This window comes from Staurois parvus, unplaced genomic scaffold (assembly GCF_062004578.1).
Source record: "Staurois parvus isolate SC_StPar_1 unplaced genomic scaffold, SC_StPar_1.0 ptg000166l, whole genome shotgun sequence".
In the NCBI taxonomy this organism is placed as follows: domain Eukaryota; kingdom Metazoa; phylum Chordata; class Amphibia; order Anura; family Ranidae; genus Staurois; species Staurois parvus.
This window is the reverse complement of record NW_028317962.1, coordinates 6,651,870-6,679,104: the sequence shown is the minus strand read 5'-3', so window position 1 is coordinate 6,679,104 and position 27,235 is coordinate 6,651,870. Positions and strand designations below refer to the sequence as shown.

General features: G+C 42.1%; 1 protein-coding gene across 1 annotated transcript in view; it reads right to left on the bottom strand.

Annotated features, from left to right (window-relative positions):
* Window positions 1-3,318: 3,318 nt before the first annotated feature.
* The window catches only part of ZBTB37 (zinc finger and BTB domain containing 37), a 33,197-nt gene continuing 9,280 nt past the window's right edge, over window positions 3,319-27,235 (bottom strand). The window contains exons 2-4 of the mRNA XM_089676341.1: window positions 18,536-19,491; window positions 9,967-10,066; window positions 3,319-7,941 (exon numbers count right to left, since the gene is read on the bottom strand). Coding sequence (XP_089532467.1) covers window positions 7,414-7,941; window positions 9,967-10,066; window positions 18,536-19,464 — 1,557 coding nt within the window. The 5' untranslated portion in view covers window positions 19,465-19,491 and the 3' untranslated portion in view covers window positions 3,319-7,413. The remainder of the gene's footprint in view (window positions 7,942-9,966; window positions 10,067-18,535; window positions 19,492-27,235) is intronic.

The following is a 27,235-nucleotide window of genomic DNA, read 5'->3' as shown; positions in this document are numbered from 1 at the left end:
TACCACCATAGAGGACCACCTGGCTGACCTTAAAGGGATCACTGGACCTGGATTGGAGCTCTGGATGACCCACTATGAAAAGGATGCCTACCACCTGGTCTTGGATCTAACATCTAGGATGATTATTCCTAAATGCGCATAACCCATGCGTTTCTGGTGAGTGCGCACTTCTATCATTTGAGGCAGACAAGCTCTGATTATTTCATCGCTTTAGAGAGCACTACGGATATTTTATTGACTTTTATTTGCGGCCACCTTGCTGTTTTTTACTGTATTATCATATTTGGTTCTATTTTGTTCTAAGCGCTGCACCATACTACTTACGTTTATATTTTGCATATTCTACCTGATACCCTCCAAGCATTGCAAATGGTAAATGGAACTTGGTGCAAACAAGACAAAAGCTAGCCATAGAAGGCTCAAATTTTGAGCAGTGGGTGGCCCTGCAAGCATCACCTGACTTGACAAAAGTCCAGGTGGAAAATTGTGGACTGAAAAATGACTGCGTGCTATCAGATGCGGCCCCTGTTCAGGTATTCGAGCAACCACAAGTATCAAGGCTGCTGAACACAATAGCCAGAGGTGGAAATTCCTCTATCCACACTGTTAGCATGGATGGGGGGATTGATTGATTTTCTCTCGCTCAGCCTGTGTATGGCGAGCTTAAAGATGCACAAAAAACATACTTGTACACATTTCCTAAATTACATTATCAGATGTATTCTCATCAAATGCCATTATCGTCCAAAAAAGACCACAAACAACCCCCCTGCAATCTAAACATACCTTCATGCTCTTAGACCCCGCAATGGGTAGATATGCTTCTTAGGTGAAGAAATCGAAAGACGCACACAGACTCCATATATACCCCTCCACAAGCACCTCTTTAACAAGTTGCTCATTTCACAAAAACAAAACCTAGTTAGGTCATGAATCATTAAAGTGGAATTTCATCCTAACACTAATTATGTTAAAAATGTGTCCTTCCCCTCCTGCAACCTATTCTGCCTACACGGTTCAAAAAAGATCTGTATACTTACCTTTATTTAGTCCGGTCATGTGATGTCCTGTGTCAGTGACCGGCAGCTGCAGGGTACAGGAGGGAGCGCTAGACAATGGCTGGGAATTCAAAGGGGTTGTGATGTCACTCATAGGCTTCCATATCCCAGCTGTTGTTGGCGCTCCCTCTTCTCCCCTGCAGCCAGCACTCAGTAACACAAGAGCTGGCCATCTCAGTGGATTGCTTCAAAAGGGGCCTGGATTCTTTCTCAGATACACAGACTATAACTGGATATAACATTTATAGGTAAAGTTGATCCAGGGAATATCCGACTGCCTCTCGGGGGATCAGGGAGGCATTCTTTTCCCTGCAGGAGCAAATTGGATCATGTTTTGCTGGGTTTTTTATGCCTTCCTCTGGACCAACTGTGGGTTTATGATTTTAACTGTTTTTTTTTTTTAATGGTTAAACTGGATGAACTTTTGACTTTTTTCAGCCAGACTATGTAACTATATTTCAGTGATTGTGCATCAAATAATAGGATTATTTGCTTACTGTAAAAAAAAAAAAAAAAAAAAAAAAAAAAAAATTCTTGGAGTACAATAAGGGACATAGGATGTATTAATGTGGGTACATCGGGTTATACTGCTGCCTTTAGGAGACTGAACATTATAAAAAAATTTTTTTTTTTAATGGTTGAACTGGATGGACTTTTTTCAGCCAGACTAACTATGTAACATGACCGAACTAGACATATATCTTTTTAACACAGGATAGGGGAGGGAACATTTTTATGCACAGCTAATGCTAGGCTGGAAATCTACTTTAACCCTATGTTGTACTGTGACTAGGGTCATTTTCTTTTTTTGGAATTGTCAATACAAGCTCTCCACATTTTAGCAATATTATCCGCCCTTGTGTTTTGACTGTTAAGCATCAAGCAGACAAAAAAATGAGATGGCATGCCTTAATGTGGAGGAAAACAAGAGCTTGATGGTAAGTTTCCTTTAGAAGAGAAACATTCCTTTAAGTTAAAGTCCAGTCCAATACTATTTAAACTTAAACCGGCTCTCAGCACCATTTTAAGCCTACCCTTAAAGGAAAGATGTCAATACTTACCTATTCTGAGGATGGTACAGTCACATGATTGGCTCCCAGCGCCAGATTCAGTAAAGAGGAGGGGCAACCGACAACACAAGCCCCATAGTACGCCTATAGGTGATGTCGGCTTCTCTCCTCTTCACAAAAGCCAGCCGCTGGGGCGATCATGTGACTGGACTGGAATGCTTTTAGTATAGGTAATTATAAGCATCTTTTTCTTTACTGGGTATTTAGCATAGGGCTTAGAATGGGGGTGGGAGCAGGTTTAAGCTCAGAATTTGATTGGATTTCTACTTTAAGTAGATAAATATTGTACAGAACTCAAGAGTGTCTGTCACCTAAACCCAACAGAGACGACCGCGATAGCACAGCTTGTTTAAAGGTTTTCTGCTCCATCTGCAGATCTGTCTTGCTTCCTCTCTCTTGAAAGAAGGCTAAGTCCCTCTTATCAACCATGTTCATAGTATTGCACTCAGTTTCCTTTGCCACAGGGTGACCACAGCCAAGCTAAATGCTGGATGGGTTCGGTGAAGCTACAGGGAGCAGATCTGATCCATCTCCCTTGAACACCAATAGATGCACTCTATGAAGACTTCACCGAACCTAAAGAGCAGGCATGGGTGTGTATTAAAGCCCAACTCCAGGCACAAAAAAAAGAATACTGCAATGGCATTTTTCTATGTTGTGCCATAGCTGGGCTTGAAAGGAACCCTGTAGTCAGTTGTAAGAATATGCAAGAGCAGTTCCCCGTAAAAGAAGATTTATATGTATTCCTTTAGCACTCTCTTGAAGAGCTTCGGGGGGACCCTTCCACCAAACACTTCTGTATGTGTTGTATGGCCTGTTCCCTGCTGGATGCTGTGGTTCCTGCCAACCCCTATGTCACTGGTGTTCTAGGTGGTCAGCAGGAGGAACCCCGGCACCCAGCAGGGGCACACTATCCAACAAATCTGGACTTTTATATCTCTTTGCTGTATATTCTTAAACCTGATCACAGGGTTGCCTTAAGATGAGGGAGGGTTTTGACAGCTATTGTCAAGAGATGACTTACATATATTTCAACAGACACCTTAGCTGCTGACAAAAACTAACCTAGATATGAAGGGCAGAACCCTTTAAATGAGCAACAGAAATATGTTCAACAGTGAAAAAATATATGCAGAAAATGCATAATGAATATTTAAATTAACACAATTTTCTTTGATAAGTGTAAACAGTTAACCTCCAAGGAAACCATTTTAATGACAATAAAAACTCAGGTGAGGAGTCCTTCAAAATCATTTTAGTATTTTAAAGAACTGCTTGAAGATTGTATCTGTGGAGTGGGTGCAAGTATGGACTGTAAGTTTCACCTATCTCCATATTGCCATGTGGCTTTGACAATCCCTGCATTTCCTTTGACTAGGTGCTGGCACATGGGAAACCCATGGGGGGCAACCAAATGAGCTTCGTTAGTCTGAGGTGAAGGTCCTGGAAGTTTTTCAGGTCTTTCAAACATCTAATTGGTGATAATGGTATGGAAGCGAGTGTCCTTTACATATCACACTCAACTTTCCCAGCACCATCATTACAGACATAGTGAACCAGCCCTTTAAGTTCTGTCAAAGGGCCAATACGTTTTTCATATACTGTATATACTAAAAGCCCTTTAGAATACAAAACCAACTCCCATTTTCATTCCTCTGAAAAAGAAAAACAATAGTAATAAAATAATTAAAACAAAATGGTGCTCTATAACATACGGAAAACTACATGTTGCTGGTAGAAAAAAAAAAAAAAAATAAATAAATATAAGAAATACTGTTGTATGGCCCTCATATGCCAGGAAACCTCCTGCGTGTGCCCCTGGCAGATAAGAAGCTCACTGAAAATAACGTATCATGAACTTCAGGTGTGTTAAAGCATATTCTCTAGTCAGTTTGCAAACTTGTGTTGCAATAAGGTAGATAAAGTGAAGCAGATCTCCCTTGTTCATGAAAACAAAAGGTGCGGAAGAAGCAAAGGGGAGACTTTTAGCTGTAGTCTCTTATAAATAACAATTAATATATATAAAAAAAAAAAAAATCAGGCTATTTAAACACGAGAATAATTAAAGGATCCATCCCGTGTTACTGGGAAAGCCTCTGAAATATGTATGAGAGCTAGCTTAGTGCGTCCTAACTTATAGCAAGCAACTCTCTCTTTAGAAATTCACAAAGCAGGCAGCTGGCAAACAACACCAAGAAAAAAAAAAATAACCTTTCTTATGTAAGAAATACGCAGGTATGTACAGGGGCATCTTCAAGGAAATCTTAGCCGAAAATTATTTAATTTTGGGTGGACTCCTGCAAGTTTCATCATCCTGCTGATGTGCTGAAATTCCTGGGAACCCTGGGAAGAAGAAAAACCCAGGAAGGTGACAAACATGGCAATAGGGTGGAACCAGAAGCTCAGGGTTTGGGGTCCCTGAGAGTTTTAAGCAGCAGCTCCATGCAAATAGAAAAATGAGTGAATCTCTAATGCTAAAAGTGAAAAAACTCACTCAAAGTCATGTTAAAAAAGATTTCCGGGCAGTTTTTGTTTTCTGTTGCACTGCATGGGTTAACTGCTCGTTTTGTCCAGGGGCACAAGGAAAAGCTATAATTACCCAATCCTTCGATTCTCCGGAAAGCAGCGCTCCCCCATGTCCAACGGTGGACTGTTCCTGCAGTCCTCACATCCAGAGCCAGTCTATGGGCATGACATTAGTCCATGCACAAGACCGCTAGCATGTAGCGGGGGGTGGTATGTGTTGGAGCAACGGGGACCGGTCTTGTGCTCAGAGGATTGGCGGATTAGGTTATGTGCTGGCGCAACGGGGACCGGTCTTGCGCTCAGAGGATTGGCGGATTAGGTTATGTGTTGGAGCAACGGGGACCGGTCTTGTGCTCAGAGGATTGGCGGATTAGGTTATGTGTTGGAGCAACGGGGACCGGTCTTGCGCTCAGAGGATTGGTGGATTAGGTAATGTGTTGGAGCAACGGGGACCGGTCTTACTCTCAGAGGATTGGTGGATTAGGTTATGTGTTGGAGCAACGGGGACCGGTCTTGCGCTCAGAGGATTGGCGAATTAGGTTATGTGTTGGAGCAACGGGGACCGGTCTTACTCTCAGAGGATTGGTGGATTAGGTTATGTGTTGGAGCAACGGGGACCGGTCTTGCGCTCAGAGGATTGCTGGATTAGGTTATGTGTTGGAGCAACGGGGACCGGTCTTACTCTCAGAGGATTGGTGGATTAGGTTATGTGTTGGAGCAACGGGGACCGGTCTTGCGCTCAGAGGATTGCTGGATTAGGTTATGTGTTGGAGCAACGGGGACCGGTCTTGTGCTCAGAGGATTGCTGGATTAGGTTATGTGTTGGAGCAACGGGGACCGGTCTTGTGCTCAGAGGATTGCTGGATTAGGTTATGTGTTGGAGCAACGGGGACCGGTCTTGCGCTCAGAGGATTGGCGGATTAGGTTATGTGTTGGAGCAACGGGGACCGGTCTTGCGCTCAGAGGATTGGCGGATTAGGTTATGTGTTGGAGCAATGGGGACCGGTCTTGCGCTCAGAGGATTGCTGGATTAGGTAAGTATTTCTCCGCTCTCCTCACCCCTAGACAAAAACAAGAAGTTAACCCATGAAGTGCGAGGCCCACTGTGTGGGAAAATATATATTTTGCCTGGAGCTCTTCTTTCATTTATCATCAATCTGGGTGCTTGCAGCCAGACTAAGCATGATTTTCACACTGCTTTTACTTGGGCCCACAGTCTCTAGACACATGATTCTGAGTTTGTGCATCTTCCCTCTCATGCTTCAATATGTGGGTTCAAATTTAAAGTAGTGCTGGAACCACAACAAACACACTTGTCTACATTTTCTTAGGCTCATTCAAGGCCATTAGAAAAATAAGGATATTGCCAACCATGAAAATTTAGTCAAAAGGGCAACAATCAGCAGATGATTCTAGGGTGAATATTAGTAATAATCTGCAGGAATTGTGTCCCATGCCTGTTTTTAGATTTGAATGGAGTGTACCTTTAAAGTGTTACTAAACTCAGGACCCTGCATTCATCTCCCACAGTACACACAACAGGGAAGTGCAATTATTTTAGTAAATATAAACTGCAAAATACCTTTTCTCATCAGCAGTTAGAGCAGTTTTGTGACTTCAGCAGAGCACTGGTTAAAGCTTGTAGGAGGAGTTTTCTTTCTGCTCTAGGAAGATGCAAAACCCCTCACCCTCTGTCTGGACGGTGCTAATTGGCCCTGTGCTGATCACATGCACACTCCCAAGAAGAAAAAAAACTTCTCTAGCAATAAACACTAAACTGAGCATGTGCATGTGGCTCCGGGTTCAGTCTGTCTTATCAGGTGGACATTTGAACAAGAGGAGGGGCAGAGAAAACAGCATCAAATGGCCTTTGTACACAATGCAGAGGATTAACCCCTTAAGTTCCACAGTGAGTATAACAAGCATGCTTTACTGCATATACAGAACGATTTTACTGCTGTGGGTTTAGTAACACTTTAAGAAGCAAGAAAGATGATCTAACTCTTCCAAGTCCACCTAAAATTCCATAATAAATCACACAAGGAGTTGTTTTTTAAGCCTCAGAGATGCCCCTAATTCACTGTTTGAACAATGACAGGAACAACTGTGATGTCTAAAAGGTTACTTATTGCAGTGCCGCCCCATTCAATCAAATAAAAATGTAAAATATACCTTTCATACAGGTATGGAAGAGACCCTGACTCTGCTACAGAAGTATCTTTGAGCACCCTATTAACACACCTATGACAGCACCATCAAACTTCTATGCAGGCCAAGACCAAAAATACACTGTCTGCCAAAAACATTTCAAAAGAAAGTTTCAAAGATTCTGCAACACCTATGGCAGCTCCTGGAGAACCCCATTGCACTGTAACTGAATACACAGCTTTCTGTATTACTGTATATGCTCAGAGGTCCATCAGATTCTAAGTGTACTTGAAAAAGATTAAAAGGATATATTCACGTTAAAAAACAAAAAAAAAAACAGTAGCTCTTTTTCTTCATACAGTTGCTGTTGCTTTTTGAAGTCAAGAGAAAAGATGAACATAGGAAGCTAACACATGGTTATTTTTCTGGATTTTGGCAATAAAAATCTCAAACTTCCCATCATTCCATTTGCTCTGATTCGGCATTCTGAGTGCCCAACCTTGACTTGGAGAAAAGTAGAAGGGAAGGAAAACATGGTTAAAATCTGTTGAGGTAAAAGGGGAGGATATTAGTCTCTTTGCGTCCTCCTGTAATATATATTTTCTGGTGTTTTAGTCTGGCCCGGTGGTGGACACTGAACCATGGGCAGTTTCCCCGCCATACGTCATGTCAGATGTTGCTGAGGGCCCTACTCCACCAGCTTCATCGTGAGGGGGTGATTCCTCACCAGCTGGACCTCGCGAAGTGACAACAGTGGTGGTCTCAGGAGAAATACTGTGAGGACCCTCGAGAGGAATACAGCCAGGGTGGTTCTTCCGAAAGTGCTGATTGAGGATGGCCTGGAAAGGGAAACTTTTCCCACACACATGGCAGTGAAAGGGCTTGTTGCCTGTATGTTTGCGAATATGGTACTCCAGCTGATCCTTGCGGGTATACTTCTTCCCACACATCCGACACACGAATGGAGTGATTCCCATGTGGAGTCGCATGTGCCGATCTAGGCTGCCCTTTTGATTGAAAGATTTGGCGCAATAGATGCAGGTTAGTCGTGGGTTATAACGGAACCATCGCTCTGACACCTCCTGTTCACGAAGATATTCTACGTAACCACTCACCCCAATAACACCTGTTTCTTCCCCCTTAATTAAAAAAAAAAAGAAAAGAAAAGATAAGTTCAAAACACTACTTGCAAGAACCTGAAAACATGTCCCTTTGAGTACATTTGAGCTTAATAGATAACAAATTGCAAAGATCAGTGTTGCACATACAACGCTAGCAATGCTGATCATTTGTCAATTGCTACGGTGTACTTCACATACCGGCTCAATATTATTAAAGCCCAACAGAACATCAGCTAAATACATTCCAGGTGCATCAAAATGAAAAGTCTATCAGACTTATGCAGGCCATAGACGGTTCATTAATCGGCCGATTTTCGCACTGTTAGTGGGGCAATGGCATCGGCCGATTTTCGTGGTTCCTCCTCATTTCTTTTATCGGTCATGATGGAAAATTTGCGAAAAACGGCCGATTTTCGCAATCATTGGTGGCAACAGAACGACCGATGTTTCGTTTTTCGGACGAAGAATCGGCCGATAAACGAACCGTCTATGGCTTGCGTTAGCATCCAATGGTTTACAGTAGAATCGGTCTGATTTGCAGCACTGCCTTCTAGGACTGCCAGTTTGAGTTCAGATTCGCAGGGGACTACATGAAGCTAAAATGAAATCTCAAGACATCTAAACTAGTTTAGTAAAACTTTAATTTAATTATTCTAGATTAACACTAGGGATGCACTGAAATATCGGTGGCTGAAACGTTTTGGCAGAAAACACACCTTTCGGCAGTCAGCCAACATGAAAAAAAAAAGAACCGATACAGGTGCTGAAAAAAAACCCCACCCATTGCCGCTGCCGCCTGCTGCTCGGTAATTCTCAGCCTTACCTGAGAAACCATCGAACGATCCCAGCGCTAGGCATAGAGATGAGTGAAGGAAAGATGGCCTCCACTCATCTCTATGCCCTTGGAAGCCCGGAGCGATGTCACTTCCGGTTCCGGCCATTTTTTTTTTCCTTAAAGCACTAGATCAATGCTTTTTTTTCCTGATCCAATGCTTTACATTGCAGAGGAGAGATATGGGGTCTTATCTTATTGACCCCATATCTCTCCATAAAGAGGACCTGTAACTAATTATTTCTATCACAAGGGATGCATACATTTCTTGTGATAAGAATAAAAGTGATTACATTTTTAAAAAAAAAAAGAAGAAGTTTAAAGTGCCCCTGTCCATCCGTGCTCACACGTAGTGGTGAACACATACGTAGGCCATGTCCACATATGTAAATGGTGTTCAAACCACACATGTGAGGTATCGCCACAAACAAAAAATATATATTCATTTTTAAAAACTACGCATTTCGGTTTTCAGCCAAGTGCATTTTGAATTTTGATTTGACCAGAACTTTCATTTCGGTGCACCACTAATTAATACAATACTGAATTAAACAGTGGTGTCAGTTCTGTAAAGGCAGCTGCTTGCTCTATAGAGGACAACTACCCCAGGAGTATAAGTAAGCCTAAGTTGGCAAGCTTTTTGAAAAACGTAAGCTGGCCAAAAACGATTTGAATCTCACGCCAGTTCAGCGGGGACAATCAACTTAAGTACAATCAGCCTGTCAAATTTTACATGTGATTACTGCTAGTGGCTATTATAGCCGCTATAAGTGATCACTGCTTTAGTCTCCCGACGGGATAACACAATGGCTCCGCGGGAAGGATTCCCCCATTAACAATGACTTTGGATAGGGGAATCGAGCGATTTTCTGTCCTGCAACCCTTGGCTGCAGGAAAAATAATCACTCCGTGTATGGGCGGCTTTTGTAGTGCAAATGTTTATGTAAATTTCATCTCTTGCCATAATTTCAGATAAAGAATCACGGCTTTGCTTCATGTCTCTACCACAATCTATTTCAGCTTCTGAAGACTTCAGAAAGATGAAAAAACTGAGACTAGCATGCAAACACTCAGCATATGGGTTTTTATAACCCTTTATGCATGACAGATCCTGAGAGGGAACCAGCGTGAATGCTGTGTGGGTGAGATGGAAATGTGAAACAAAACAAAATTACATCATTTTAGCATGTGATTTTTAGCCTATCACTAACCTGGGAGCTGTGCTGCTTTGGTTCCTCCAACCGCCGAGGAGACTCACTCTTTGCTCTGTGCCTCTCTGGCATGGCACCCACGCTGCCAGATGGACTGAATCTTGTCAAAAAAGGGAAATCAACAGCATTGGATAGGGTCATGAGGAAACATTTAACTTGAACATATCTAAAACATTTCCTTCCAAGATACACACACATGCCCTACACTGTTTAAGGCTTCGTTTAGACTTGCGGTTCAGACACGCATTTTTTCCACCTGTCAACTGCCCCCCCTTTAGCTGCGGATAGGGGTGTTTGCATGCTGCAGCTGCAAAGCTTCTCTTTGCGCCCATGGCAAAGCTCCCCCACCATGTAAAGATTGGCGGGCGGCAAAACCAACCGAACGGTACACAGTCAAGCAAATAGAGAAGCACCGCAAACGTGTTTGTCAGCAAAAATGGGGTTACAACAGGTGGTGAGGAGGGATCACATTGCTTCCTCACTGCCTGTCTGTATCCTCTAAAGCAGTGTATCTCAACCTTTTTCCATTCAAGGCACCCTTTGAAATCATGTACAATCTCAAGGCACCCCATTCTAAAATAATAAATGAATAATTTTACACAATGCAGTGTCATCAACATACGCAGGACACCCGAAATTAGCGACTTATTCTTACAAAGCAAATACACCTTTACAAGCTAGTATTGACTAGTAATCCAGTGTTTCTCCTTTCCCCCTTAGTTTCTCCCCCTCAATCAGCCAATGTGACCTCAATTCTGACAGGCAAACAAGGACATCCTCAGATGTCTGAGGTCCTCCTTATAAACCTATAACATCACAGGTTTTTAGGAAGCCAGCAGCTCGCCCACACAGTGCCCCTGGTTGTAACACTGCACAATTAAAACCCATTGCTTTGTGTAACAAAAAAAAGGCAGGCTCAATCCACTTTTTTTTGGGCAAAATTTTGGCATTTTGCCAAGGCACCCCTGAAGAACCCAGAAGGCACCCTAGTTGAAAAAGGCTGCTCCAAAGCACAATCTGAACACAATTTGGGCTTCAGAGGAAAGGGAGATTAGTTGCACATCCAAATGTACCCTAATGGTATGGAAAATTCTATAATGATTATCCAGTATAGGATTGTATTGAAGGAAACACCCCCAAACATTAACATTATAATGACCCAAGATTATTAAATATGTTAATAAATGTATTCACACAACTTTTACCCAGGACCCACACACTCTTCGGGATGAATTCTATTATAAAAATGCTTGAACATTTACAAACAGAGCCCTTAGTGTTTAAGCCGGAACATGTGAATTAGGAACTAGTTAGGATAATTGTAGCTGTATTAGTACACTTAGAACACACACGGACATACATACATACATATATATACATACACACATATATATATATATATATATATATATATATATATATTCACACACAGACAGTGCTCAGCATACATGAGTACACCCCTTTTAAAAAGTAGGATTTTAATCAATATCTCAGTGAGCACAAGAACAATTTCCAAAATTTTGATAAAACTGAGTTTTATAGAACATTCACTACATGAAGGAAAGGTTAATAACTTAGATTACAAATCATCAGTTTTACTCAAACTAGTTGATGAAAAAATGAATACACCCCACAACACAAACTACTCCATCTAGTATTTTGTATGACCTCCATGATTTGTAAGGACAGCACCAAGTCTTCTAGGCATGGAATGTTCAAGTTGGCGACATATAGATTGTAAGCTCTAATGAGCAGGGCCCCCTGTTTCCTGTTGTACTTAATTGTATTGTAACTGTAATATCTACCTTCATTTTGTAAAGCGCTGCACAAACTGTTGGCGCTATATAAATTCTGAATAATAATATCTTTTTCCACTCTTCAAGGACAACCTCTTTTAGATGCTGGATGGAGAGTGGTGCTCAATTTGTCTCTTCAGAATTCCCCATAGGTGTTCAATTTGGTTCAGATCAGGAGACATACTTGGCCACTGAATTACTTTCACTCTATTCTTTTTCAGAAATGCAACAGTGGCCTTGTGTGTGTTTTGGATCATTGTCATGTTGGAAAAGTGCACGACGACCAAGGGCACAAAGTAATGGTAGCATCTTCTCTTTCAATATTGTAATGGCAACACTGGGTGCAATAACTAAAAGCAAGTACCATACACACACACAATTGACAGGTAGTCACACACAGGTACTTTGAACCAGCATTTACACCATTACATATTCTACGCATGTGAAAGACTACTCTACCCAATGAACACCTGCCCTGGCACATCATAGCATTCACCCGACACGCCAAGAAATAACAGAATCCAACTGCAATATTCTTGTACTGTCAAAACCTCCACTTTTTTTATCACACGACACACAGGAGGATATATCTTATAGTCATCACAATCTGCAGAATAACACACACCAGTAAGAGTGTGAGCATTACAGCATGAAATAGACACATTATTTGACAGAGTCACAGCATAGAATTAATACATTACCAAAGCTATGTGAAGGCAGGAAGGAACAGATCCCATCGGAACCATACTGCACAGGGGGTCATGGGGAAGCCGTAAATGCGACCAATCAATGAGCCCATATAGCCATAGCAAGAGCCCCAGCATCAGAGCGTCCCGTCACTAGGAGGCTCCCAATCGATCCCTTTTAAACTCCCGGCTTTTAAACCATTTTCCTGGCAGCTTTCCCGAAGTGGGCGGGTGCCACACCCACTCTGGGAAGAGCTAGCAGAAAGATTCCGTGAAGATAACAGAGTCACGCCCAGCCACCATATTGAATCATCGTTATCTAAAAAGTCACACTTTTGCTTCAGATCAGCTTCTTATCTACCCTAAACTTAAAGATTTCTAACTTCTCAAGCAAGTAGACATCTTTAAACAGGTTCTTATCATCTAATGTGACATTACTAAATGTCATAAACACGTTCAATCTCACAAACAAGTTTTCATCTTGCTATAAGCAGTCTAATGTCTTGTGACTCTGTTCCTTTAGCTTAGAGAAATGACATCAGTCATTTTTCAAGTTCCTGGCATTTGAGCAACAATGCTTTATTGTAAAATTACCCAAGAAACAAAGGGTTCAAGGCCTACACATTTCACAGGCATTACAAATATAGAGCAGTAAATCTGTGAATTCATGATACCATCAATGAAATTCAGCTCCCCGACATCAGCACTCATGCAGCCCCACCGAAGGACATTGCCACAGCCACGTTTAACTGTAGGGACCATGCATTTTTCTTTGTACTCCTCACCTTTGCGATGCCATACAGTTTTGAAGCAGCCATCAGTTCCAAAAACATTTATCTTGGTTTTATCACTTCAGAGTACAGAGTCCCAGTAGTCGTCTTCTTTTTTCAGCATGGGCCCTGGCAAATTCTAGGATGGCTTTTTTGTGCATGGGTTTTAGGAGAGGTTTCCTTCCTGGACAACACCCATGCATGCCATTCCTCTGCAAAGTACGCCGTATTGTGTCACAGGAAACAGTCACCCCAGTTTGGCTATCTACTTCTTTAGCTAACTGCAGTGAACTTGCATGGCGAATTTCTTCAACCCTTCTCATCACAAGACGCTCCTGTCGAGATGTTAACTTCCGTGGATGGCCTGGACGTCTCTGTGAGATGGTTTCAGTTTCATCTTTATTACAATTTTATATAACTTTTGCTACAGTATTCTGACTGATATGTAAATCTTTGCTAATCTTCTTGTAGCCTTTATCTTTCTTGTGTAAAGAAATAATTTTCTCTTTCTCCAGGCCTTGTGACATTTCTCTTCCATGTGGTGCCATTGCTGACAGCATGAAATGGGAAGGGGTTTTCTTTGTTAAGTAACGCACTTTTATAGTCAACTGGCTGCTGGGCACCTGTTTAATGAATAATTATACTCACCTGTAGCGGAATTCTTGTTAATTATGCTTTTTTCTAAAATTTAGCTTTGCTTCTAAGACCTTCATTGGGGTGTATTCATTCTTGCAACAAGGTCTTGAATGAATGTATTAGGAAAAATATACTTTTTTGTGTGTGCAAATTAACAAAACTTGCTGGCAATCTATGTCATTTGTGGGAGTATGTTGTAGTCTAGTGTCCCATGGAAAATGTTGATTCTGAATTGAAAGTAAAGATTTTCTGGTAAATCTGTTGGGGCGTACTCATTTATGCTGAACACTGTGTATATATATATATATATGTGTATATATATATATATATATATATATATATTCACCACATGGTCGGTAACAACCCATTTACTGAGAAAAATGGTGATGTGTTCAATACTTACAGTGGATATAAAAAGTTTACACACCCCTGTTAAAATGTCAGGTTTCTGTGATGTAAAAAAATGAGACAAAAGATAAATTAGTTCAGAACTTTTTCTATCTATAATGTGACCTATAAACTGTACAACTCAGTTGAACAACAAACTGAAATCTTTTAGGTGGAGGGAAGTAAAATAAACTAAAATAATATGGTTGCATAAGTGTGCACACCCTTAAACTAATACTTTGTTGAAGCACCTTTTGATTTTATTACAGCACTCAGTCTTTTTGGGTATGAGTCTATCAGCATGGCACATTTGCCCACTCTTCCTTGAAAAAACACTCCAAATCTGTCAGATTCCGAGGGCATCTCCTGTGCGCAGCCCTCTTCAGAACACCCCACAGATTTTCGATCAGATTCGGGTCTGGGCTCTGGCTAGGCCATTCCAAAACTCTAATCTTCTTCTGGTGAAGCCATTCCTTTGTTGATTTGGATGTATGCTTTGGGTCGTTGTCATGCTGAAAGATTCATGTTCAGCTTTCTAGCAGAAGCCTGAGGGTTTTGTGCCAATATTGGAACTGTTCATATTTCTCTCTACCTTGACTAAGGCCCCAGTTCCAGCTGAAGAAAAACAGCCCCAAAGCATGATGCTGCCACCACCATGCTTCACTGTGGGTATGGTGTTCTTTTGGTGATGTGCAGTGTTGTTTTTGCGCCAAACATATCTTTTGGAATTATGGCCAAAAAGTTCAACCTTGGTTTCATCAGACCATAACACATTTTCCCACATGCTTTTGGGAGACTTCAGATGTGTTTCTGCAAAATTTAGCCAGACTTGGATGTTTTTCTTCATAAGAAAAGGCTTCTGTCTTGCCACTCTACCCCATAGCCCAGACATATGAAGAATACAGGAGATTGTTGTCAGATGTGCCACACAGCCAGTCACAATGTTGCTGTAGGCCTCTTGGCAGCCTCCCAGAACAGTTTTCTTCTCATCTTTTCATCAATTTTGGAGGGATGTCCAGTTCTTGGTAATGTCATTGTGACTGTCTTCACTGTGTTCCATGGTATATCTAATGCCTTGGAAATTCTTTTGTACCCTTCTCCTGACTGATACCTTTTAAAATTGAGATACCTCTGATGCTTTGGAAGCTCTCTGCGGACTATGGCTTTTGCTGTAGGATGCGACTAAGAAAATGTCAGGAAAGACCTACTAGAACAGTTGAACTTTATTTGGGGTTAATCAGAGGCACTTTAAATGATGGCAGGAGTGTACTGACTCCTATTTAACATGATTTTGAATGTGATTGCTTAATTCTGAACACAGCTACATCCCCAGTTATAAAAGGGTGTGCACACTTATGCAACCACGGTTTTATGTTTCTCCCCCCCCCCCCAAAAAAAGATTTCAGTTTGTTTTTCAATTGAGTTGTACAGTTTATAGGTTACATTAAAGGTGGAAATGTTCTGAAATTATTTATCTTTGTCTCATTTTTTTACATCACAGAAACCTGACATTTTAAAAGGGGTGTGTAGACATTTTATATCCTCTGTATTTTACCCACTGTGTGTGTATACAGTTAATTTTTCAGTAGAAGCTATATGGGGTCTACCCCATTATTCTCAGTCTAAGCAATCACTGACATAAAGCATCTCCTCAGCCAATCGTTTATTGGCGTATGTAAGCAGGGAGTGTATTTTAATGCTGTTCAGTAACTAAGCTATGATTAAGATTGCTTAGGCTGAAACGTGAAAGTCATTTTTATTGTTTGGACAAGATGAGTTTTCAATAAAACATTGGCGGAGGAGACACTCTGTGCTGGTGATTACTCTGCTATTATTGAAGTCCTGTGAAGGAGGATCTGGATTGCGTAAAGCAATAGAAGAGTGTGTGGGTGAGGTGCAGCGGTATGTCAGTGATCTAGTACTTCTACACAAAGGTTTTAAGAAATAAATCTGCAATAGAGATTGTTGTCTTGCATATTTTTTATTACCTATTTGCTAAACCTTTGTGTATCTTTAGTGATTGGACTAAGACGAACAGGGTAGACCTCCAAAAGCTTCTCCTGAAAAATTAACTGTTAAGAGCAAATAATAAAAGAATCTCAGACAGTATTTAACTGCATTATCACCTGGCAAATCTTACACACATATCTTATCAAATCCTGTCATTCACATTTATCCACAATTAAAGTTTGAGCAAAATATGATAAAAAAACAGAACATGTACAGTAATACAAATCAAAAGTGGCGACATACAACCACGGTGCCTTTGAACAGTCTCAGTCATTTAGGTCATTGCGTAGCTAGCAGCAGTTAAGCATTAGACTGGATATGTTCTGTAATTTTGAAGACACTTTATAGCTTATATAAACCATTTCTTTAAGTCTGAGTGTCAGGATGTGTGTTACTGGCCGGATCACCAGGTGAAAAAGGAAAAAAACTTTAATAAAAGAAAACACAGACCCCACATTTAAAGACTGATGAGCTGCAACATATAGGCTTTACATACACTGAACATTTTTACAATCTCTCCTAGACACCTTTCCTCCTGACAGCATTGTTTTGGAAGAAAAAACAATTGGTGCTTGTAAATGCGTTTAATGTGTTTAGGCAGGTCAAGCGGTTGGGCATCAATTCAGTAATAATTTATCATGATAAAATATATAACTGAAATGTGCGCTGCCAAAAATTATATATAGCCAAAATTGTGTCACGCTGCTGCAAACACCAAATGTGTGTTCCTCACATCAACCAAAGTAAATAAAGGTGTTGCACTTCTAAATTATACAACAAATAAACTCTATAAACAAATAAACAAATTAAATAGATGAGATTCTTATATCAATTATTGTGCAAATTATAATCCCCTTGTTTTTTTAAAGCATATATACAATTCTTGTGCAAATTGTAAACCACAATCCCTTTTAAGTATATGAGCAATAAAGTCTTTCAACCACACATAAACAGTTCCAAAAAATCTCAAATGTTCTTGATATAGATTTAAGTGTACTCCTGTTGGTAAATGACTCCCACAATCCAGTGTGCACCACCAATAGTGAGGAATAGGTTGAGGTGGACATTCACATTGATGCCTTGACCTACAAACTACAATAGATCAAGGTGCACGTTTGTTACTCTCTCTCCCTGGGTAGGTTCAGGTTCTTTCCCTAGTGACCTAGTGACGATACGCGTAGGGAGGAGCCAGATGACAGGAGTCAGCAGTGAGACTGGCTGCTGAATACGAGCTGTGAGCTGTACCTCATGTGAGTGCAATTCTAATAAATATCTTGATTTTAAATTGCTACACTATGGTGGCCTTTCTATGATTCCATATGTAGATCGGAGCAGTGCCATAGCGGTACTGAACTGTAGGAACCCAGGTTGGATTCGGAAAGGGATGGAACCTGAACCTACCCAGGGAGAAAGAGTAACAAACGTGCACTTTGACTTATAATTTGTAGGTCAAGGCATCAAGGTGAGAGTCCACATAGTCCTCACTTGTGATGGTGTACACTGGATTGGAAGCAGCACTGGGATTGCGGGAGTAATTCACCCACAGGAGTGCACTTAAATCTATATCAAGAAGATCTGAGATTTTTTGGAACTGTTTATATGTGTGTTTGAAAGACTTATAAAGGCTCATATATTTAAAAGGGATTGTGGTTTACAATTTTTTAATATATGTTTTAAAAGGAAAGGGGGATTATAATTTGCACAAGAATTGATATAAGAATCTCATCTATTTAATTAGTTTATAGAGTTTATTTGTTGTATAATTTAGCAGCGCAACACCTTTAATTATTTATTCTGGCCAGTGAATGCACCTAGCATTAACACGCATTTAGACGCATTAATATGGGTCAACAGTTTTTTTCTTGTTGCCAAAACATCACTGCTCCTGGATATGCTGGCAGTGTTTTTTTTTTTCCTGCCTCTTAACGCCCTTGCTTCTAAACGCCAATGTGTGCATGGACACATAGGCTAAAATGCAGGGGTGTGTATAGCCAGAAGAAAAACAAAAACTGCCAGACGCCATTAAGAGCAGCGTCAAAAAAGTCCTGTGTGCATAAGGCCAAAAATAGTTTTTGGGTTAAATACTACTTTAAGGTGATTGTGCTGCCTATGTGGATATAACTGTTGGGGTGTCTTCATGATGCTCATTAGAACTGATGAAGTGGCTTGGTGATGATGTTCAGTTGAACATGACAGACCACTACTATGGTTATTCATATACAAACACAGTAGATTTTCGCTTACATATTATTTATTGCTTTGAGGTCAAGTGATCACCACTTACCTGTCTACTTCACTGCTGGTTGGCCTAGATACTTTGGAACCAGAGGAAGCCAAACTGAAGCTCTCCTGTCCGGTAGCACTGTGCCCTGTCGTATCGATGACCATTGCAGTGACTTCCTCTGCACTGCTTCCATCCTCGCCCGATGGCTGGTTCTCTGGACCCAACCACTCATCCAAGTTCTCCGTCTTGATACGAAGGGCTCCCATCACCCTGACATCATCATCACTCCGTTCTCCTCGGTCTGCTGACCCTGTTTCCACATACCATTGTCCTGCTCTGTTAATTCGAAGAATGGGCTCCCTGCTCTCCACATCTGATCCTTGCTCCACCATCTGAGGACTTGTGGACTCCTCAGCTGGGCTCAGCTCTCTAATGTCTAGTACAGTGCTTACCTGGCCCCTCCTGTTCCCTGAGGACCTTGGAGTGCTGTGCCGCGGACTCAAGGATCGAGTCAAACTCTGGCTGACACGGTGTGAATCCTGCACCCTCTCTTGATGTTTAGGCCTGGTCTGACTTAGTTCTTCCTCTGATTCAGGTGAACTGATCTTTAAGTGGATGCCTTCAAGGATTTGTGTGCACTTGTCGATAATATGCTGCATTTGCAAGAAGCTGGCGGCTGTCAGATAGCTGATGATGTCAGCAAGCTGTAGGCAAATACGTCCTGTATAGCAGAAGGAGAGAAGCTGCTCGAAGACCCCGGGATTTTTGATAACCGATAAAGACACCGCGCTCATCTCGTTCAGGGACATGTGATCTCGAAAATAAGGTGAACTTGCAGCTAGCACCACTTTGTGTGCCCGAAACGACTGGCCCTGCACATTGACCACAATGTCACACAGGCGGCCTTGCATCCGTAGCTGGTTGAGGTGACTCAAGACAGAGTTGCTGAACTCTGGGATCTCCAGCTGAATGTTGCCTCCTTTGTCCATGGCTGCCCCTTGCGTAGACACTCAACCCTGCAAAGAGCAGCAAAATGGTTCTTCAATAAAACATCACTTGACACATTCTAAATTATATTGTGCAGTTATTACTTCTTCAAACAATATTTAGGCCCCATACACAGGATGTTTTCCTAAGCTTTTCCCCCTGGCAGCAGTGTTTTGACAGAAAAAATGCCCGACGCTTGTAAAAGTGGGTAACACGTTTAGCTGTTACATAGTTAGTCTGGCTGAAAAAAGACAAAAGTCCATCCAGTTGAACCATTAAAAAAAAAAAAGTTATAATCCTATACCCACAGTTGATCCAGAGGAAGGCAAAAAAACCCAGCAAAGCATGATCCAATTTGCTCCTGCAGAGGAAAAAAATCCTTCCTGATCCCGAGAGGCAATCGGATGTTCCCTGGATCAACTTACCTATAGATGTTAGTATCCAGTTATATTCTGTGTATCTAAGAAACAATCCAGGCCTTTTTTAAAGCAATCCCCTGAGCTGGCCACAACCAACTCTTGAGGGAGTCTATTCCACATTTTCACAGCTCTCACTGTGAAGAAACCTTTCTGTGTTTGGAGATTAAATTTCTTTTCTTCCAGACATAAAGGGGTTTATTTACTAAAGCTGGAGAGTCCAAAATCAGACTCCCTTCTGCATAGAAACCAATCAGCTTCCAGGTTTCATTGCCAAATCTTCATTGAACAAGCTGAGGTTAGAAGCTGATTGGTTTCTATGCAGAAGGGAGTCTGATTTTGGACTCTCCAGCTTTAGTAAATAAACCCCAAAGAGTGCCCCCTTGTCCTCTGTGATGACCTCAGGGTGAATAACTCTACACCGAGTTCACTATATGAACCACTGATGTATTTATACATGGAGATCATATCCCCCCTTATGTATTATACATGGAGATCATATCCACCCTTATGTATTATACATGGAGATCATATCCCCCCTTAATCTCCTCTTCTCAAGAGAGAATAAATTCAGTTCCTCTAATCTTTCCTCATAGCTGATCTCCTCCATGCCTCTTATCAGTTTGGTTGCCCTTCTCCAGTTCCCCAACGTTCTTTTTGTGAATTGGTGCCCAAAACTGAACTGCATATTCCAGATGAGGTCTTACTATTCCAGATGAGGTCTTACTAATGATTTGTACCGGGGTAATATGATATCTCTCTCTCTGGAGTCTATACCTCTTTTAATACAAGATTTTGCTCTCTTTAGAAACCGCAGCTTGGCATTGCATGCCATTATTAAGCTTGTGATCTACCAGAACTCCCAGATCCTTCTCCACCATTGATTCCCCCAGTTGTACCCCCCCCCCTAGTATGAATGACGCATGCAAGATTTTGGGCCTTAATTCAGTTTATTGGCCAGAATAAATAACTCATTCTGGTTATTGAAATGAATTAATGCTCAAGTGCTAAATGCGCATAGCATTAAAGCGTGTTTAGAAGTGTTAAGCATTTTTTCTGCCAAAACTCTGGAAGCACTGGCAGTGGGTTTTTTTTCCCTGCTTCTAAACTCCTCTAAATGTTTGTGTGCATGGACCCACATGCGAATGTACATGGTTTCACTGGCCATCTTCTCTCCCTGGTCCGCCAGCATCTTCAGAGTGGGCACCCAGCTGTGACAGCTTGCGGCTTCACAGCCGGGTGCCCACTGCGCATGCACGAGAAGCGCTGCGCTTTGTGAATGGTCCCGTAGTCTTCTGGGACCTGTCCCGTGTCCCAGAAGATTACGGGGGGGGGGTGTCGGGGAGGACAACTTCTGCTTACGTTTGGAAGTTGTCCTCCCCCTCCCACAGTGCTATTGTGTTCTGCCAGCAGGGTGCTTTCCCTGCCGACTGAACACAATGATTACCACTAGTGGCTATAGCCGCCAGCAGTAATAGCCTGCAAAAAATCCAACAGGTTGGTTTTACTGAAGTCAATCGATGGATTGATTGGTCGGCCCAGAATGATGTCACTCCCACTCGTGCTCGAGTGCAATCATCCTGGCACAGTAACAGTGTGTTGGAAAGTAAACTGAGCTGCACATGCGCCAAGGGTTGCAAATAGGCAGGCAAGTATACTTTATTACAAAAGGGATATTGCATGTCTCTTCTCCAACAATAAGCCTGCCTGTTCACAATTTTTAACATTTTTGCATTTGTTCTGCCTTAAAGTGGAACTAAAGTGATTGATTTAACAGTTTCTTAACTACTTGATGACCGGCATCTTAAACTGCTTTCCTGTTCAGCCCATTGTTTCAGTTTTCAGCACTGTAATTCTTTGGATGACAATTTGTCATTCAACACCATACCCAGTTACATTCAAAGTGTGCTGTGAATGGTAAATGTTCTCTCAACCAAACTGTCAAGCCATCAAATGACTGGTGTCAAAGCTGATCACATGTGCAGCACTATGGCAGCTTCCTTGGCTGTAAAGGATAGGAGGGTTTAGTATTGCTTTTAAAGTGGCGCTCCACCCAGAAGGGGAAGTTCCGCTTTAAGCCTTCGTCCCCCGCTCCCCATTAAGGATTGGCACCGTTGGGGAGCGGGTACATGAATTTGACAGGAACCCCCTCCCACTTCCGCTGCGATCACCTAGATCAGGGGTAGGCAACCTGTGGCTCTCTAGCTGTTGTGGAACTACATTTCCCATGAGGCATTGCAAAGATTACAAAACTGACAATTACAGCTATGACTTGCAGAGGCATGATGGAATTTGTAGTCCTGCGGCTCTCAGGTTGCCTACCCCTGGCCTCCCCGTAGTCTGGGACATGTGGCAGGTCCCAGAAGACTATGGGGCCATTCACAAAGTGCAGCGCTACTCATGCATGCGCAGTGGGCACCCGGGAGTGAAGCCGCAAGCTGTCACAGCCGGGTGCCCACATTGAAGATGCCGCCACCAGGGAGAGAAGACAGCCGGTGAAACCAGCTGTGGTGAGGACAACACTGCACCGAGGGACAGGTGTCTGTATTTTAAAAGTCAGCAGCTAGTTTTTGTAGCTGCTGACTTTTTTTTTTTTCAGGTGGAATTCCGCTTTAACAAAAAATGGCCGCTTGGACGCTTAACGACCAATCAGAAAACTAGATGACAGAACTACAGTAAAGTGATATGGGATAGGTTGGTATAGCATGTTTCCCTCTGTGCAGCATCATTACCTTCTGCATTTTTGTACTGATTAATGCCTCATACACACGTTTAGAATATTGGAGGAATGTTTGTACGTTTTTTTGCATGCTAGTCTCATATCGAATGTAAAGAGATTACTAATATTACAAAAATTCTTGTACGACAGAAAGAAAATTCGGAAGTCAAGTGTAGCATTTTCGAATGAAAACTGTACTGATTAACCGAAAATCGTACGAGAAAACTTTTTGTGCTTTTCCCTTCACATTTAGATTCAGATTATCATACGATTGCTTCAAAAGTGGCATTTTTCGTACGATTTTCTGATCGTGTGTGCGGGGCTTTAGACTGCTAATGTTACCGATATACCATGTAAAACAATTTCAATCCATTAACCATGAGGAACTCCAGTTACTGATCTCTTATCTCTCGAGATAATTGCATGCATAGAATTACCAAACCAAACAGGATCAGCAGTCAGAAATTAAAGGCACTGAAAAAAGGCAATGAACCAGCTCTGAATACTTTCATTGCAAAAGATGTCAAGTCAGCCAAAATGTCGGCTCATGCAGATTGCCGTCAAAGACAATAATGCATATAAATAGGATTTCCCAAAGTGCAACTGTGCTTCACGCCTTTAATACTGTGAAGATGAAAGTAATTTACAGAAAGATGTTCGCTATTTGCATAGGACGGTTTTTTTGGTTATACGGTTTTATGCTTTTACAGCAAATCTGCAAATGAATGTAAATGTTCAGCTGTTTCTCTCTACAAAAATCGTATAGATAAATCTAAGCTGGATTGAGTATAGTAAGCAGTACAAAAGTGCAGATGGCCATGTATGATGTGACATGAGATAAAATGAATAAAGGGGCCATTGATAATACTAGGACAAGCAAAGATGGAAATTTCTGTGCCATGCATTTGTTTTCACAAAAAGCGTTCTATAGTACAAAACACCTTTGGAGCCCTCTCAGAATTAAAAGAGAAGAACGGCCAAAGCTCTTTTGGCTTTTTTTTCTTGTGGGTCATAGGAGTGCACTTGGAGTGTTACTAAACCCAGGACCCTGCTTTCTCTATACCTGATCTCCCACAGTGCACGGAAATGCAATTATTTTAGTAAATATAAACTGCTAAATACCTTTTCTCATCTGCAGTTAGAGCAGTCTTGTGACTTCTCTCAGTGTCCAGCAGAGCACTGGTTAAAGCTTGTAGGAGGAGTTTGCATTTTGCTCTAGGAGGATGCAGAATCCCTGATCCTCTGTCTGTCTGCACAGAGCCGATTGGCCCTGTGCTGATCACATGCACTCTCCCAAGAAAAAAAAAAACTCTCTAGCAATACATACCAATCTGAACATGTGCAGTGACTCCACATGATATGTCTTATCAGGAGATAAGAGGGGGACACTGGAAGAAGGGGAGGATCAGAGAAATCAGGATCAAACATCCTTTTTACATAATGCGGATAATTAACCCCTTAGGTTCCACAGGGAGTAGAACAAGCATGCTTTACTGCATATACTATTATTATTATACAGGATTTATATAGCGCCAACAGTTTGCTCAGCGCTTTACAATATAACGGGAGACAATACAGTTCAATACAAGAGGGTTAGGAGGGCCCTGCTCCTTGGAGCTTACAATCTAAGAGGAAAGCATATACAGACTGATTTTACTGTTGTGGGTTTAGTAACACTTTAATTTTTTCCTCCTGTGACCTAGGGGGTAATGCCCCCTATCAGCTGGCATCGCAAAGCTGCACCAGGCTATTGAAGGATCACAACAATATTGTCAGGATCTACCAGGCTGCCTGATTGACAGCTGGCATCACCTAGCTCAGAGCCAACTGCATCTGTCCCCTCCTCAGCCCAGTGCAGCAGAAGCAGAGTGGAGAGCAGTGACAGACAGTCACTGCTCTCTGCTCAGAGCGGACCAAGAACTGCACAATCAGCAGTCATGCAATCACTTAGTTCTTGGTCTTAGAGCTGATGTGGGACTGATGCTGCAGCATGGAAGTACAGTACTGTGCAAAAGTTTTAGGCAGGTGTGAAGAAATGCTGTAAAATAAAAATGCTTTCAAAAATATATATTTTAATTCTGTGGTAGGCAACCTTAAAGAGGTGGAGATCTACATACCTGAACAACATGGGAGAAGTCAAAGATCACTAGGCACAGTTTTCTAATTCCCATACTACCGTGTTGCAGTTGTGTGCATTGCATGGCAATCATGTGTTTGAATCAGGTGGTGAGGAGGGAACATATTGCCACCTCACCACTTGTCAAACACACTCGGATCGCTTTTCAGAGAAGCAGAAGTGCCTGCCGCTCTTGTGAATGAGCCCTTAGTTGCATTGGGCATCGGCACCCTTAGGGCCCGTTCACATGTAAAGTTGTGGGGTGGTAAAACCCTGCGGTTGCTGCCCTCAATTCCTACCTTCTTTAGCTGCTGAGGCATCAGCCAAAGGTGTACACATGCCACAGCAGGAATTAAACCCCCTGCTGCTTTTGGTGGGTGCTACCACCTGCCAGTCGTGACCCTTTCAAGTAAATGGGGCCACTCTGCAAGCGCCCCACAACTGCATTCTTCTGCAGGGTCCAAGGGGTTAAAGCGGGTGATGAGGAAGCAACACAATGCTGTCTGCTTTAACACCTTGATTGCTGAACTGCACAAGGTTGCAGGGCACTTGTATAGTGGCCTCTTTCACTTGAATGGGTCATGCTTAGCAGATGCTATACCCACCAACCATGACAGGGCGTATAAAGCCTTTCCTGTGGGTTTGCTGCACTTAGCCATAGACTTCTATTATATCCTGCAGATGTGGCGCATTTGCTGAAAGCGCACAAAAACTCCTGCATTCAGAAGTTTTTGTGAGCTGTCAGAAAGTGCACCAAACCCACAGGATATAATAGAAGTCTACGGCTAAGTGCAGCAAACCCACAGGAAAGCTGCAGGTACACTGCACTGAACCCGTGGTGTGGGTAAACCGCAGCAGATCAGTGTGAAAGCAGCCGTATACTACTATGCCCAGTGTATTGCTTCACACTGACCTGAATATCTCTTCTTTCCTGCTCCTGGCAGCGCCCTGGAGTCCGCTAGCTGGGATAAGAGGTGGAGTGCAGTTGGTGTCACTCAGCGTAGGACAGGACCCGGCACTACAGAGGAGGCATTGACTTATTCAGCTCTTGCTCCATAGTCCCTCTGCATTGCACCTCTGTTTGATGCTCTAGGATGGTCAGCAAGCCCAAACCGTGATCTACCAGTCTCTTGGCCGCAATCTACAGGTTTCTGACCCGTTTTAATTAATATTTATTTTATTTACAAAGTGCAAAGTAAGCAAACAGAAGTAAAATCTAAATTAAACCAAATCAGTATTTGGTGTGACTACCCTTAAGCCCCGTACACACAATGAGAATATCGGACAAACGATCGCCCGTTTTTTTTCGCCTGCTAGTCTGACATCGAAAGTGAAAAGGTTAAAGATATGAAAATTCTATGAAAGAACAGAATTTCGAAAATGATGTCATGTATTGTATTGTATTTTCAGACGACTACTGTACTGATTAAACAAAAATCATACGATCTGGTATCATATGAGAACATTTTTTGTGCTTGTCCCTTCGGATATTGTCACACATATTGTCGTGATCAGCTCTCGAAAGCAGCGTACTAATGATCCGATTATCGAACGATCGGTTCTCCTACGAAAATTTTCATACAATATTCTTATAGTGTGTACGGGGCATTAGGCTTTGGACAGCATTTGGATCACCCTTCAGACCACATTGGACAGGTGCTGAGGAGACGTATTGCCTCCTTACTGCCACCTTTAACCCCGCACTATCACGCCACAACCATGTGCACTGCATGCGGTTGCAGAGCAGCAATATTAACTTGAATGGGTCTTGTTCAATGGAAGTATCATTTCTGCCATAGCTCAGAAGCACAGCATTGCGGATCTGGCATTATTGAAAAAATATTGGATATTTTTGGAAGGGGGGGCTGTCAGGTAGGCTGTACGGGGCCCCTTGATTTCTAAGAGCAGCCCTGCCACCCACCATACTATGGTTGTATGTGATTCCCCCGGTACAATTAGCCGTTTGCTTGCAGTTCAGCTTTCAGAGTGCATAATGGAAGTAAACAATATGATCAGGGTGGTTTCCCCTGTTGTTGTTTACAAGGCTGTAAAGAGGCCTCTGAGTCGGTAGATTTTAAACACTCCTGGAAACCCCCCTTGAAATGTACCTAAAATACACAAAAATATACGTGTTAGCCACGTAAGCAGCGCCAACATCAGCCATACGTACATACATACAAAGCTCTGATTACATCTGTTCCCCTAATACGATTGGATGATTCACAATCTTCGATGCCGCCTCGCTGAAAGGGTTTTTCTACCTCTCTTCAAAATTCTGTCTTTCTAGTGATCACAGCAGCTAATGAAATCTGTAGTAAAGTCCCAGGAAAGTACCTGAATTTTTATCATTTGCTATATGTAAATATTTGCAATGGTGAACAAAGCAGCCCCCCATCAAGGGTTAACAGCACATTAAGTCTAAGGCACGGGTGTCAAACTGGCGGCCCTCCAGCTGTTGCCAAACTACAAGTCCCATGAGGCATTGCAAGATTGACAGTTACAAGCATGTCTCCCAAAGGTAG